The sequence below is a fragment of the Stylophora pistillata genome, chromosome 3 (assembly GCF_964205215.1).
Source record: "Stylophora pistillata chromosome 3, jaStyPist1.2, whole genome shotgun sequence".
Classification (NCBI taxonomy): Eukaryota; Metazoa; Cnidaria; class Anthozoa; order Scleractinia; family Pocilloporidae; genus Stylophora; species Stylophora pistillata.
This window is the reverse complement of record NC_142521.1, coordinates 10,916,983-10,932,359: the sequence shown is the minus strand read 5'-3', so window position 1 is coordinate 10,932,359 and position 15,377 is coordinate 10,916,983. Positions and strand designations below refer to the sequence as shown.

The following is a 15,377-nucleotide window of genomic DNA, read 5'->3' as shown; positions in this document are numbered from 1 at the left end:
TAAATAGTATAACTGTGGGTAATCATCGTTGCAATTTTACAAGAGTTTCAGGAAATGACACGCCTTTGGTCTTGTGACGTAGTTTCCTTTTTCGTGTGTTTCGCGTGCTCTTGAGGCTATTGGTTTTTTTTTTCGTTACAGAACCTCAACGAGCTAAATCAAATGGTGAGCTGTATATGGGTCGATAGTTTTGTTATTTTTATACCTTGTAGTAAGAATAGTCTCAAAAATTATATGAACGTGTTGAAACGTTTAAAGTAGAATTTTTGCTCATGTTCCGGATGTGGTATGGAAAATGATGTGCGGCTTTTACAAACGTTTTCCCGTTCAGTAGCTTTACTTTCATTATGATATTTTATGAAATAACACAATGTGAACTAAGAGGTCATTTTGGCAGGTTAATTTACAAAGATTTACGCGGGATATTAAATGAATATTGACTTTACAAATATAAATGCCCATTGGCCAGAGACGAGTCAATTAATCTCAAACAGCGTGAAAGTTGAGATTGAGTGCAAAATGTTTGAAATTGAAGGTAAAAAGGTTGAAATTTAATCGATTGACAGGTATATCGCGGTATAAACAAAAGCACCCGACAAAGGACAAACATCTGGCTAAAGGTCTGGAAGTCTTGGGCTCGTGTTGTTTGGTTAGCCTTTGAACAACTCACTCGTGCTGATGTATCTCACTAATCAACCATAATGATAGCATCGGCCATTCATGTTAGTGGCTTTAATGTACTACATGTGGACTGCATCCAGAAGGGCTGCTACTTTTTTTTTAACTGGTTATCAGGCTTTTGTTTTATATTAAAGAAGTCTGCAGTTGTTTTCGATAATAAGCCACAAATTACTTAAAATGAATCATGGCAAAGCCTCCTCAGTTACCTTTCATCCCGAAAACAATTGACGTATTTTATCCCAAATTACAAAGTTCACTATAGTTAATCACTTACGCCAGTCGTTTTTTAATGAGTCAAACAGCTTCAACGTACACGTAATGCATGTGTGAAATTAGCCATTGTTGAAATTGTGCTTGCCCTTGGCAGCTGTGTCAAACTAATTTTGGAGATTTAATTACTTTTATGAGATTTAATTTTACATTTATGTCACAAACTTGGACGCTACACAGCCATACATTTTCCCAAGCACTCTCGTAAGTTAAGGTTACTGATGTGTGGCCAGAATAAAGCCAGAATAATATTATTAAGATTCATGCAATCCCAATTTACATTCTAAGTACTTCATTGATGTAGTATTTACTGGCATTCGTCAACTTCAGCGGCCATTTCTCCATCACAGTATTTGTTAAGGCTTCTACTAAGAAACATCACCTTTCCCCCATACCCCCTTGAATTGTTAGCTTACCCTTCCACGCATGAATGGTTTTTCCGACTGTGCCTTTTCTCTAGGGAGACGATAGGCACTATTTTACGGTGTTCGTAACACCTTCTTCCAAACTCCTTGCGGTTTTCAAAATGGTCGTCGTCAAATGTGCGCATGTTCGTTTTACTCTGAACATATCTTACATAGAACAAGAATATAAATTGAATGGAAAAAAAAAAGACAAGATAAGACAAAAATAGCTTCGGACCCGAGAGGAGTAGGTATATTCATTGCGCTAGGTACGTAGAGCATACGTACTGATAAAGTTTTGAATAAAATACATTTGATTCACATTTAATACATGTACCTATTCTATTTATTTCCTGGCCTGTCGTTTGACTAGTGTACAAACTCTGTTCTAAGCAAATCCTCCTTTTGTCATAATTTTGGAATCGACATGAGCAGTGTATTAACCCCTCTGCATTTTAAACCACACTTTTTTTTACTACAATACTCTGCAACTGTACAACAGTAGGCACATGCAGTCAAGGAATGCCTTTTTTTCGGTGCCTAAGTCTTTACTACTGTTGGAGTCAACTGCTCCAAAGTTGATGATGAAAAGTTAATTGGTCATCGGAAAAAACCGTCTTTCCCACTCTTAAATAAAACCTATTTTGAATCCTTAGATTGTCTTGATAGCCTCATCTTCGGCTTGCGTTAAGAGAGAGATGGGGATCACCGGACCGATTAGAGGTTGTTGTGTGGTAAAAAATATCGCTTCAATTTTGTTTACGTTACTTTACATAAAAGAAACCTACAGTTCAATTACCAAGGGTTCAACATGGTAGTAGGCAGGTAAGAAAAATTGGGTTGAGTTAATGGAGTCCAGATTGACTAGTGGACTTACAGCAAACAGAAAAAATAAAAGAGCTGGATAATGCATCGAAATGGTGCTCCACATAGAATCCACATTTTATTTCCAACTTGCTTTTTGTTGGCTTGGGAAGAACTTCTGATATAAGTGCTCAGGTGGCTGGCTGGTCCTATCCTCTAAGAGACAATGGCAGTTTGGGCAAGGGATGATGATCACAAATGCTGTGTTGTTTGCGCTTGAATCCCTGACCTGAGCTCGCTTCTTGGTTATGCCAGTTCTGTTGGCGGCATGCATAGGTGGGCGCTTGTGAAAAGCTAAAGGCAACTTACCTCTGTCGCGGGCAGTGTACTCTCGGTTCAGGTTTGTAGTCAGTGGCCTTCAAACGCCCTCAGAGTGTCTTGAGCTCCTCTTTCTAACTCCCTACAGGTGCTTGCCATAGAAATGTCTCTTTGGAAGGTGCCGGTCTGGCTTGCAAGTTGCTTGGCCTGTCCAACAAAGTTGGTTCTGCATCAGGATGGTGTGGATACTAGAGAGATTAGCACGGGCGAGGACCTCTGTGACTAGTTTCTTCTTAAACAACAGTGTACCAAAGGAACGCAAATCGTTTGTTGTTGGAAATTTCCTCCAACGTGTCAGGATTAATGCTAAAGCTGTTTTAGACACTTCCAGAGTGTACTCGTAGTGTTTCTTTTGACCTAGATGGAACCACTTGCTTTGCAGTAGCTCGAAGTAGCTCATCATGTAACAGTTTCTTTAGAAGCCATAAGTGTAGCATACAAGCTACATGTTCAGCTCAACAAAGTTGGGCTTGCAATAGGCCGATGTGGATGCTTGGCAGTTCAGCTTGTGCAAGGCCTATGTGCGGTATCTTGTCTTGTTTCATGACATCATGGAGACTCCTTAGCCTGGTGGCGTGGAAATGACTCAGCTCCCTGCCATATCAGAAGCCAGTCTAACTTTTACATTGTGATGCGAACAATGGCCCCATACACTTTGATCTTGAACCGTTTGGTGATACCTCACCTATTCCAGACATCCCATTGGAGTCTGTCAAATATGGCACTTGCATTGGCTATACTCGTGTTAAATTTATCATCGATCACTACCTTTCTGCAGAGAGGGTTGTACAGGTGTATGGACTTGTTTACAGCTTCTTGTGGTAGCCATTTTGTGAGAGATGTTTGGCTCTATATACTTCTAGTCAGTCGCTGGTGGGTGCATGACTTCGGTCTTGATGGTACTGATTTTAAGACTTCAGTTGTTGCAACTGTTAATTACACCTGTTGTCACCTTCGGTCTCCCTTAAGCCTCGGTAGGTCGAAGATTAAACTATCAGTGCGAAACCTGGTCACTCTGCCTGTGTCAGAGTCTTTAAAGGTTTCCTTCAGCTTGACTCAGAACACAGGGCAAAATAGGGTTGGGCTAAGCACAAAGCCTGACTTGACTCCCCTTGGGACACGGAGAATGGTGTGGGGGTCTCGCCATAGTCCTGAACTCTGACCAGCATGCCACTGTGTAATTGTGATACGATGATGATGAAATTCGGGGGTACAATCCAACTCGGTGTTGTTCCCGGCATTTTACCTAAAGCTGCCTGGCAGTAACAATTATGGCGAGAGTTCCCTACTCTTTCTGTAAACCTCAAGGAATTTCAGGAAGGAGGTCATTTTTACCATGTAGATGTAGTCAGGTGAATAATACCTTGACCAGAATCTTGCCTGGAATGGAGAGTATGGAGACGCTGCGGTGTTTGTCGTAAGCTCGTTAGTCTCCTTTCTTTTGTAAAGGGGGTTAATATGGGCCTCTTTTAAGCCCAGGGGTACTTTCCCTCGCTGCAAGATACCTTTGTGCAGTTGTTGGAGCTTGTCCACAAGGGCCATACCTCCCACATCCTGATGCTCTATTTTTGAACAACTGACAGAGCTCCCCCCTGAGTCTCATCAAGGTTTGTGTTTAACATTCATTGAGTCATTAACTGGGACTTGCAGCAGCCTATCATTGGCCTCACTGTTTAGAGAGAAGGGCAGCTCAACACGCTTGGCCCAGCACTCAAGAATCTACTCCTTGTCAGTGATCTGTGTTGACCCACGGGCCTAAGGAGGGGGCAGGAAAGAAATTAGGTGGGACCACACAAACCGTATCGATTTGACTCTTAGGTGTTGGTCAGGAGCTAATTGCTGTTTGTGGAGAGGGCCTTGGTGACCCAAGTAAGTGGTAAGTTGTGATGAAATCATTGAGTAAAGCCCTATTTGTCACAATATATAATTTGTACTCTTTTCAGTATTCTAGATCGTGATATTTGAACTTCATGTTAAGAATGATTTTAGAGCTCACCAACTTACATGTTAGCTCCACTTCGTTTATGTACTTTTTGTTTTCAAGTTGTATATCATCTCATGCTCCCTATTGTGCAAACCGCTATTTTGTTTTCAACACCATCTGCTTTCTTCCCAGTTAAACATTAAGCAAACTACCTTTACCATGTTGTCGCATGAACAAATGTTTAGATGATTTCACGTAAAAAGCTCAATATTGAAAAACGTTTCGAGGGAAATGTTTAGATGATTATTAGATATAGCTATTTCACAATATTTTAGATAAAAGTGGCAGTAGCAAACATTTACATGAAAAAGAGGCTAGGTCAAACAATTTTCGACATTTTCCTTAATGAATGATCTTATATTAAAATGGCATTTACAACAAAATTAGTTATAAATTAGACATTTACAACTTAATGAATGATCATATATCAAATAGACATTTACAACAATTGACATATAAATTAGACATTTACAACAAATGACAGATATAAATAGCAATTTTTCTTCTAGTCATAGAGTAAGTCCATTAGAGCTCATCAGGTATCTGTAGGAAAAAAAAACAAAAACAAAAAAAAAAGGATAAGAATTAACCTCAACCTCCAAATATCATAATGTTATAATGGATTTTAATAAAGAAATGACATTTCTCGGGCTCAAAAACTTTTTAAGTCATCAGTTTACTATTGATGCTTTTCAGCTAACGTTCTACCTTGTATTCCACAAATCGTAATGAAAATATTTTAACCTGCATCTGGGTGTATTCTTTGATACAGTAACCTTTTGTAGTGTTTTTATTCCACTTCTTTACTTCTAGTATAATAATTTTTAACTTACATACGGTGGTAAGGGTTGATGGTGCACTCCTGGCCCCTGGTTATTCCTGTTCCTATTCGACGGAAAGAGGTGGAATACTACTGTCTTTACCGTACACATCAAAAATAATTTTAAAATATGATTTTCAGGAATTGTCTTTTGAAAATCATTTGCTATACATATCAATTTACAGCACTAAAAATGATGTATCATGTCCTACTGATATATTAAGACTGAAATCGCCTATCAGTTTTGAAAACATAAGTTTTCTTACAGGAAACAAATGCAGCAAGTGCAAAAATCCTGAATAGAATCCCTTTTTTACCATTAATGATTAATTATTGAGGGCATTTTTCTTAAGCTGTATCAATAATTAATTTTCAATGACATGCTGTAGATATTTGTTATTCGAATTTCTTTTAGTTCAGTCATGCACTGTGCTTGCAAAGCTACCATAATTACCTGCCATCGGAGATACGAAACAGGACAAAGAGCTCCATAGTTATAACCTTTGAAAAACCAATAAGAAAAATGAGTCCTCTTCTAAAAGACTGTTAACAATAAAACTGCTGCGTGAGGCTTTTTTTCACATTAGTTTACTGTTCTTGATGGTTTTAATTGTCATTCATTAGCTTCTTTTACTTGGTTGCTTTAATCGCACGTTGTAATGAAACAACATTCTTCAAAAAGTAATCACGATAAATTATTGGGGCGGTAAAATTATTTCACATTTGCAGTAGGTCTTCATCTATATTTGCATTGATATATTTCTATATTTTACATTTTACCAGTGTTGTACGTTTTTTGCAGATTTCCTAGCTAGTCTAGATTTCTGTTTTGTTTCATCAATTTCTGGAGGTATTAATGATAATGGCCTTGATTTTTTACTTACCAAAATGACGCCTGTGTCTCCTTCAACAAAAGTTAGTCTATATGAATAAACAATCGATATCGAAACGCATTAGTTAATTTCTTTTTAATCAGATTGATAACGAAATTTGCAAATAATTTTCTCCTTATCGTATTTCTTGATAAACAAGCAGCTTAGCTTTATCATTAAATGATGTAAAGTCAAAAAGACGCCCTTATGGGTATTAACATGGGGAAGGAAAGTGATATATTTGACCTCTACTCGTCCTTGAAAATAAAGCAAAGTATAATTTGGCGTTGTTACCTTAAACGGAAGTGCATAAAGCCAAAAACTGTTCCTTGGTGATTGAAAAATGACCATGAAATGAGGAGCCGTACTTCATTTAGTTCAAGCTACAAAGTAAAAGAGGAGTCGGATTCAACAGGAGAAAACGCGAAATAGGGTGGAAAAAAAGGACTTTTGAGAACAAAAAAAGCAAATCAAAACAAAATACTCACCAAATTTTGTGGTGTAATTAGAGACGTCATTCCACTATTACGTATCCTTTAAAGTACACAAAATGTGACAAATCACATTTAAAAAAACGTAGAACAATTTTACCAATTTTTGGTTTGCACCATCAAATATGGTGGCTCTCATACAACGCATCCCCAAGCGAGTCAGCGGTTCGCTGGAAAACGAGAGGGAGGGAGTGGGGCCTGAATGTGGTTCCTTGAAATTCAGGGGAGGGATGTGTTCAGCTCGTCTTAAAGTGCACCTACACCCAAAAAATTTTTTTCGCTTAACGAAGTAAGCTTATTTTTTTTAGTATTTCTGCGCAAAAATTTTTTTATTTGCTCAAATCTTCAATTTTCTATGCCCAGTCAAAATACGGAAAATCGGCCGCCATCTTGCCCCACGACCGAGTTTAAAGAGGAATGGCTCTAGTGGGTAATGTGACGTCAAATCGAGAACACGAAAGTCTGCTTTTCACACATTTTCACTTGTTTGGGAAGGTTGTAGTCGATAATTGTCCGAAAATATGCCGACTAAGTGTGTTGTAGAAGGATGTAGCAACGTGCGAAATTTGCAAGAGGGTATCGCGCTCCATACCATCTTCATACAACACACCTAGTCGGCATATTTCGGACGATATCGACGACAATCTTCCCAAACAAGTGAAAATGTGTGAGATGCAGACTTTCGTGTTCTCGATTTGACGTCACATTACCCGCTAGAGCCATTCTTCTTTAAACCCGGTCGTGGGGCAAGATGGCGGCCGATTTTCCGTATTTTGACTGGGCATAGAAAATTGAAGATTTGAGCAAATAAAAAAATTTTTGCGCAGAAATACTCAAAAAAATAAGCTTACTTCGTTAAGCGAAAAAAATTTTTTGAGTGTAGGTGCACTTTAAGTCCCTCTGTCCAGGATAACCAAGTTTAGAATTATTTCCCACCTTCATATGGGGAAGTATTTCGGTTGACATTTCCATTTGATAACCTTGATATAATTCTGGATTATATTATCCTGAAACTTTAGCTTTTTCTGGACACATACAACAAGTAGTATTTTAATTTACCTCTGATAAATTGGAATCCATATTTTCAACCTTCTATGCGTCAGTAAACGGGACCTTCGGCTGCTCAGTGGCCAATTCACAAAGATCCGCTAAGTTTTTATGAATTGGGGAACTAGCGAGCGTCGTTTCGAGGGTAATATGATCAACATACTGGAACGTAGTAAAGAACGTCCGACACATTTTCTAGCATCACTAATCTGATCCTCCCCTAAGTTAACCAAGTTGAATTTGGTCTTCAAAAATCTTCGGAGGACTGAGTAAAACCGTGACATTGTGCTTGATGAGCTTTGTGGGAGTGAATCTAGTAATAACTGTTCCCAAGATAGATGGACTGGTAGTTGCCATGAAGTTAGGGCCACAGCGGGGCTTACTCACGCGACTCAATTATGGTTCTAATCATGAAACCAATGAATGACATTCTAGAACCGAAGGAGGGGCCAAAATAACTGACTGGTAACATTCTTAATATTTTTATTATTTTTAAAATGTCTGGCTTGGGTGGTGGCCATCTATGAGCTTATACAATCTTTCAAATATATAATGCAGTATGGTCTTTTGAAAATTAAACGGCATATCTAGCGATACAGTAATCAGAGAGAGACGGCACAGTTTAGGTTTGTGGATTTTATGTGTTGCGTGCTGCTTGCCTATTTGAAGTTAAGTGACTGATGACCTTGACCCTGCCATTGTTTTAAATGAAAGAGATATCCGCGTAGCGAACCTTAAGACTAAAGAAGACCGCGACAATGTCCTATTTTTATCTTGCACTTTCGACTTGTTATTCGCCATATCAGCTACTCTGTAATTTTATCGTGTATAGATAAATGCTTTAATTATTACTATTATGTCCCAGCATGTCCGGTATCTGCTACCTTCTTCAAACTTAAATCTTATTTGTTCATTTGTTTTTAAGAGCGTGTCCACGAGAAAACCGGGCAAAACGGGGCAGGGGGGAAACTCAAATCACCGATTTGGCTCAAACTTGGCACAAATGCTAAGTATCATGAGTTGACAAATCTGTGAAAATATCAGGTCAAAATATTGAATTCCCCTCGGAGATATAGGGTCCCCCTGGGAAAACCCCCATTTCCTCATTTTTGCATAATTAATTAGCTTACTTTGCATGCTGCTGTGACAAAAAAAAAGCCATCTGCAAATTTAATCAACTGGTTTGTGTTCTATATCTATCTGACCTCAAGGCATTGAATTGTTTTAACTTTTTCATTTCATTTCTTCCTTTATCTCTCTCCTAAGCAAAGACGACTTTTTCTGGCCTTGACAAAGTCCAAAAATAAGGGTATTTTAAGGCCCAATATCTTCAATGACCAACCACTTCTGATAATTATTTTGTACATGGGCAGTGAAAGCCATCACTGGACTTCCAAAATCAGTAATAAAAATTTGGAGCAACTGATTTAATAAGGGAAAAATGAAATGAAAAAGTTAAAACAATTCAATGTTCTTGAGGTCTGAGAGTTTTTACATAATATCTCGTGTAATATTTGGATCTGGTCCATCGAGTTTACGTGCCTTATCGTGGTTTTTGGTTGTACTCGTTTAATCGCACGTTATGACATGAATTCCAATAATTCTTCCTGTTTAAGGAACAATTTCCAAAAATCCCTCGATCTTTGGCTTCTCCTCTCCTTGAGAGGGGAAGGAAATTACTTGACAACTTCTTTCTTGTAAAGCAAGAGAAGGCAGGAGTAACCGATCTTCCATAGTTTGGTTATAGATGTCCCTTATAATTGGTCCAAAGAAAAGGAAGGCTTAGATTCTAACGTCTAAGAAAAACGTTTGGCTTAGCAGGCGGCAGCGTAGGTGAAGGCAGATGAAGGCAGAAAAACTCTAAGTTGTGATTTCCAACGATTTTATTTTTTTTTTTATCTAACTACACATGAGGTTATTTCGTAGTTATTTACAACAAACCTTTACAATTGTTTAAATAAGTTACATTTTCAGTTCTTTATTCTCCTCACTTAAAATCACGAAAACATTCTTCAACGAGAGGAGGGAAATAACTATCAGCAGGGAGAACAACTTGGGCCTTGTTCTTGTGACTCTTTTATACAATCTATTATTTTGTTGTTGTAATTTTTTCAACACTGACTTGCATGAAAAATAGATAGACAGCCCTGAAAAATAGACGCAAAAAATAAAGGGAAGTTCAAAATTATCTTTTCGTTGTTTTATAGATTTTCTTTACTGTATATTCATGTGTTGTTTCTATGGTTCTTCTTAGATAATTATCTGTAACATTCCAAAATGCAGATCTTTACCAGGTTTCAATCTCTACATACATAATTTATAAGTATTTTGCACAGTCTTTCATGTATAGCCTCGGATGGGTGCTATTCTATTTGATTTTTAAATTTAGCTTCACGCGTACATTGGCATTTCTTTAATTTCCTTAGATCCTCTGGTAGACTGTTTTTGAAGACTCTCATAAGTGCGTTATTTCCAGTCATGCTTCACACATCAAACGTCCTCAGTCACCAACAGTATGTTAGTTGGAGTGAGAGGAAAAAAAGAGGATTAGGTCGTCCTGTTTATTAAGTGGAAGGAGAACTAAAGCAACTTGAAGAATGTGATGTACATCCACGCTGTTAAAAAATGCTGGCAAATTCTACTATTGAAATTGTTAAAAGAGTCGTGCAGGATGTATCTCGCTGACTTTTAGATGGGGGACATCGAAAAGAAAATGATATGGGAGCATTCCTTAACAAATCTCATGTATCTGTTGCTTCACTGAATGAAAAATGGAAATGTGCACAGAAAAAGGGATCCCAAAGTAAAGCTATTGCTATGCACTTACTTTGAAAGATCACTAAGCCCTATCGACTCTGGTACGAATGACCAACAGCTCATCCTAATCGAAAAAAATTAAACAGCTTTGGTGAGTTTTGATTATTTGGTAATATTTTTTCTGTGAGAAAACAGGAATTTAGTTCAAGAATGGAGTTGAGAGGTGTAATGGACAAAGATTACAATACACGCGAGTTAAGAACTCGGTGGAATTGCGAGATACCTACCATAAGAGCTTGTAACATTCTCTTCTCCAACCTAGGGAAAATATACGTATGGTGAGTCATAGTGATCTGTAATCAGGATAATGGCATTGCCCTGTGTTCTGTTGATGTCGAAAGCAGTGGATGTTGCGTAAAGGATAGATGTAAACATTTAATTCAGTTACTGGAGGGTTACCTCTTGCCAGTTTGGGCTAATGAGAGTTACTGGTCTGTTGGTGCTCAGTTGCTGTGCGACGAAGTGTTGTTTCGTGGGGGTGTGTCACAAAATCATCTGTAACTTAACTGAAGTCATTTTCAAACTGATGCGTTAGTGTGACGAAGTGGTCGGCTGGTACGGGTGAACTCCATGGAAGCATTGACTAAAATATTTATGATACAAAGTGATTTGGAGCTCCTAAGCAGGTCTCATACTGACGAGTGTTTGATTGGATAAGTATGTCGCACGAATAGGTAGTCCACTTGTTCTCATCTTCAGTACCGACTTCCAAACAGTCCTTGGTGAGAGAGTATCGCATTTGGGTCTCAAGTTACTCGGCTTTAATCATTTTAAGCATTATATGATTGAAAAGTGTCTCACCGGCGTGGAATCATTATATCTTTGTTAAACGAGTGATTGACCAGAAATGATTTCACACTCAATCTAGTAACTCCAGGCAATGAGTTATGAGTGAGTGTCGCGAAGTGATCTGGTAGTCAACTGCAGTGCTTCCAGGAAATATATGAATGAGTGCTCAGATACAGTATTTCCAAGTGCTGTCAAGTGGGTATATAAGGGATGGCCTGGGAGATCATTTTGGAGGTAGAATGTGAGCTTACGGTCGGAGAAAGTCAAGGCATACCTTCTGTTTTGGGAATCTTCCAGAGTCATTTTGCGTATCGCAGTCATCTCCCACTAAGAAAAAGACCAAGATCGCAAATTAGGATGGATTCTGTGAAATGATTGGTTGCAACTAGCGAGAATACATTGTGGTGCTCTACTTACGTATGTATCCACGAGTGAGGTTTGTGTGCTAGTAGTAGACAGAAAGATCATAGGATTAGTGTCGTGAAGCAAAATGATCAGATGTAGCTATTCATAGCTTAATTTAGGGTAGATTTTTTTTTTAGTTTTCTCCATAGTAAGGAAATTGCATGTGTTATATTTTAAAGTTTGTAAAAGTTATGAATGAAATACAACAAAAGGTTACAAAACTTCCCTATATCATAGCTAGATTGAAAATGAAATAGAGTTCCGTGGAACGTAACGTGGCTTCAGATAAATAGTTCTTAATTAAAGTGAGTAATAAATATTGGTTAGTATCGTTCTTGAAAACGTAGATGAAGCAGATTTGTTTTGTATGCCAAGAGTTCAATAAATGTTTCTTCGTGATTTTTGACACTTGGACTACTGTATTTGCTTCTGAAAATGGCGTGGCAATCTCGAAGAAAATTTATGACGAAGTCTTATCTTTATGGTGTGGCATTTTTGGAGTAAACTGGTGTGCACTGCTTCCACAAAAACCAAGTTAACTCTTCATCATATTTTGGCATATTTTCAGATGTTAATACAATGCCGTATCAGTTTAAGCGGTCATTAAAACGGTAAAATGGAACCCTGCGAGTCATTTCCACAGCCCTGCAACCTAAGATCAACAGACGTTGTAATCTAGTCACCAGAACTACGAGCTGACTAAACATAATTGTGAAGTTGTCCTTCTTTAATGATCCCGAAATGTTTGCATTTTAGCTTAAGAAGACCTTTTTTGGCACAAGTATTCTTTCGTAAGAACTTTGTAGCTTCTCACCTTGTGTGATATGTTCTTATCTTTGTGGCTTCGGCCTGCAAGACATTTTTTACAATCATTTCGAAACATGGATGTTACATTGAACTGACGACTTATTTTTACTCAGTTTTTGAAACTAGATCGCATTTTGACTGTTTCGACGTAGTGAAATGCTCTACTCTTTAATTAGGTTGGGATTGAAAACAACTCTTCTCAAACGTTCCAAATTAGCTACAATATTCGAATTTTAAGGCCCTTTTTGAAAGGCATAACTAACTGCAGTCTCACCAAATGATTAAGTGCTCACCTTAGTGCGTTTCTCGAGCTCGGCATCCACTTGAAAGGTGTCGGACATGTTGTATTCTGTGGAGGGAATATTGAATGTGAGATTACTTTCAGTTTACTCCAGTTTTTCCACTTAAAATGGCTCACTGGGTTGAAAACATGGCTCACTTAAGTCCTAAAACATGATGTCATAACAGTTTTCCTTAAGCAATGAAAAACGCAATACTTGATATGGATAAAGAAGAGTCAAATCTGTAGCAAAATTAAATATAACAACGAGAAAAATACTCACATCAAAACACTCGCTCATTGGAAAGAGCATGCGCACTTCGGGCTGTATTTTAGTGTCTCGGCAAAAAGTAATCGATAACAATTCGGTTTTATGCAAATAAATCACTTTTCATAATCGTGAAGGAGAAGTCGAGGTCAGGAGTAGTCCTCTGGCGGAATTGTATTGCCACATTTTAAATTGTCTCCTGATCCACGATTTTCGGGACGGGGCAACCGCTTACTGGCCATTCTGTTATTTGTTTGATCGTTGTAGTGTTGACTCAACAGAATTCTTGAACAGGCTTCTCTCAGAGTTGTTTAGATCACTGACCTCTATCTCTTGAATTACTCGTAAATAAATTGTCAGATCTAAGTTTGAATCCAGTGCCCCGTAGAATCTTGCCATGGTTCACACAATACTAATCTTAGAAGACTTGAAAGGTTCTAGTAGTCAAAGCAGGCGTTTTACACGTCTTGCGCCGTTGGCAGTTCAGAGAATAATGAAGGCACTAGGAAATCACGCCTGAATTCTGTAGAATGCGACGTGTCAGACAGTCAAGCTGTCTTTCATTAATTCAGATTAGTAGGTGGGCACTAGTAGAGGTCACTGTCCGAATATCAGATTAACCGCCAAATTGTTTTCGAAAACGAAAGCAGTCCGCGTTCCAGCACAGTGAGTAGCAACTGCTTCACTTCTACGGATCAATTATCGTGGATAGCTTTTCCTCATATCTTTGAATTCGCAAAGAGACATTCATACTTCTGCAGGAATACCAGACGTCAACAGACAACTAAAGATCATTTAATCCATGGCCTTAATTCATAACTGACGGTATTCGCGTCAACATACATCATTCCATGCATGATCTGGCAAACCGCAAAATTGTGTTTTGAGTCTAAATTACTGGTCGACTTAGGTAAATAAATCTTTGTGCACGTAGAGATAAATCTTTGAACCGTTTAATCTATTTTTTCTATTTAAGAACGGCGGTGTTTTTCTATTCAAGTACGGCGGTGTTCAAGTAACCACGGTATTAGACTTGTGTTCAATAATGTGCAAGTCCCAACGTTTTTTCGTCAGAATTCACCTTATCTTTGTTCTCATTTTCCCACGAACAGTGTTTTTAGATGTGCTATATAAGGAAAGCGCCGAGCAAGCTTGTTTTTGTTTCCAAAACCAAACGATTGTATAAGCGTTATCAAAGCACCCTAAGAGACTTTGGCGACTGCTATTATGCACCAACATCAAATTTTTGTCCACGCTGTTCTCATGGAGATTGTTGAAGGGAAGTTTCGTGAATTATAAAGTGTCCCGCTTTACAAACGGCCATTAATCAGGTGCCAGACAGTACAGTGTTAGGGCATGTCAGTGATTTACCTAAAACCGATTGTGATTACACAAGTCGTGCGAAGGGATCAAAAAATCATGAATTACAAAGTTCTACGATTTCCTGACTTGGAGTGTTGCATAACTTTGTTGACTTGACTACCGGCTTAAAAGGACCTTTTCTTCCTCGTTTTCCCCGTAACCCGATCATGTATGTATTGGAGGAATGCTGATAGTTAGAAGGTTGTTTTTAATCTCGCGGGCAGTTAAAATTGATTCCTGTATTTATTGGGGCATATCCACAGATAAGTGGTCTCAGCTAAGTTCCCAAAGTATCAAACATAATTGGTCTGCTCGAGCACTTTCAAAGTTAAACGTAGTGACATTTCAGATATGATGAATATAGGAAGTTCATATATTTTGAACTGCGGTTATAGATACGTATGATGCACATCATCATATCTCAGTGATTTATCATCACGGGTTTCTTACGAATCAACTTAACGGCCTGCTCCCAGTTGGCTTGTTAGCTCAATTGGTAGAGCGCTGCACTAGTATCGCAGAGGTCAGTGGTTCGAATCCCGTACAGGCCTGATTTTTTTCAGGTCTGATTTTCGCTATTGCATAAATAGCGAGGATCGTGCATCATACGTAGTGACATTTCCTTTGGGGAACGGTCAATTTTTTTGGGGGGGGGACGGGGGAAGTAGCGGAGGGACGGGAGAGAACGGTGGGGCGGGGGATGTTTGGAGGACTTAGGTTAAGTGACGATAAAATTCTCCTGTACTCCAGGAGTGCTATCAGCGGTGAATAGGGGTATGCAAATCCGCCGATCCGCTACGATTTGATAACCAAATCCGTCAATCCGTTAAAAAAAATTGTTAAATCTGAATCCGTTCGCTACTTGTCTCGCAAAAAGGTGGAAAACGCACCTTGAGCT

The 15,377-nt window shown here is 38.5% G+C and overlaps 1 protein-coding gene and 2 long non-coding RNA genes across 20 annotated transcripts in view; 1 reads left to right on the top strand and 2 right to left on the bottom strand.

Annotated features, from left to right (window-relative positions):
• LOC111321033 (uncharacterized) overlaps window positions 1-15,377 on the top strand; it is a 44,995-nt gene that overhangs the window by 26,695 nt on the left and 2,923 nt on the right. For 10 of the 13 annotated variants that reach the window (XR_015998727.1, XR_015998729.1, XR_002693929.2 and 7 more), the window contains one exon: window positions 10,178-12,170. The exons of 2 other annotated variants lie outside the window; for them this stretch is intronic. This is a non-coding gene — a long non-coding RNA (uncharacterized LOC111321033). Of the gene's footprint in view, window positions 1-141; window positions 166-10,177; window positions 12,171-15,377 lie in introns of those variants that run through there. One more of the 13 variants, XR_015998725.1, reaches the window with a different exon arrangement.
• LOC148734496 (uncharacterized) lies at window positions 4,846-8,309 on the bottom strand. Its single transcript, XR_015998723.1, has 7 exons — window positions 7,764-8,309; window positions 6,702-6,747; window positions 6,508-6,596; window positions 6,226-6,262; window positions 5,796-5,842; window positions 5,355-5,406; window positions 4,846-5,064 (listed from the first exon to the last, which is right to left on the bottom strand). It is a non-coding gene; the product is annotated as an uncharacterized LOC148734496 (long non-coding RNA).
• On the bottom strand, window positions 9,617-13,843 carry LOC111321031 (uncharacterized). 6 transcript variants are annotated; one of them, XM_022923804.2, is made up of 8 exons: window positions 13,133-13,841; window positions 12,863-12,918; window positions 12,577-12,611; window positions 11,775-11,802; window positions 11,632-11,684; window positions 10,796-10,826; window positions 10,579-10,632; window positions 9,812-9,898 (listed from the first exon to the last, which is right to left on the bottom strand). In XM_022923804.2, exons 2-7 carry the CDS (start codon window positions 12,908-12,910, stop codon window positions 10,591-10,593), a joined length of 237 nt encoding a protein of 78 aa, XP_022779539.1. In that variant the 5' UTR covers window positions 12,911-12,918; window positions 13,133-13,841; the 3' UTR covers window positions 9,812-9,898; window positions 10,579-10,590. The 6 variants fall into 6 exon arrangements, 5 of the variants coding, with proteins under 5 accessions (XP_088609477.1, XP_022779538.1, XP_022779537.1 ...); XM_088753351.1 differs by lacking the exon at window positions 10,579-10,632 and having other exon boundaries at window positions 9,617-9,898; window positions 13,133-13,843; XM_022923803.2 differs by having other exon boundaries at window positions 9,755-10,632; window positions 13,133-13,842.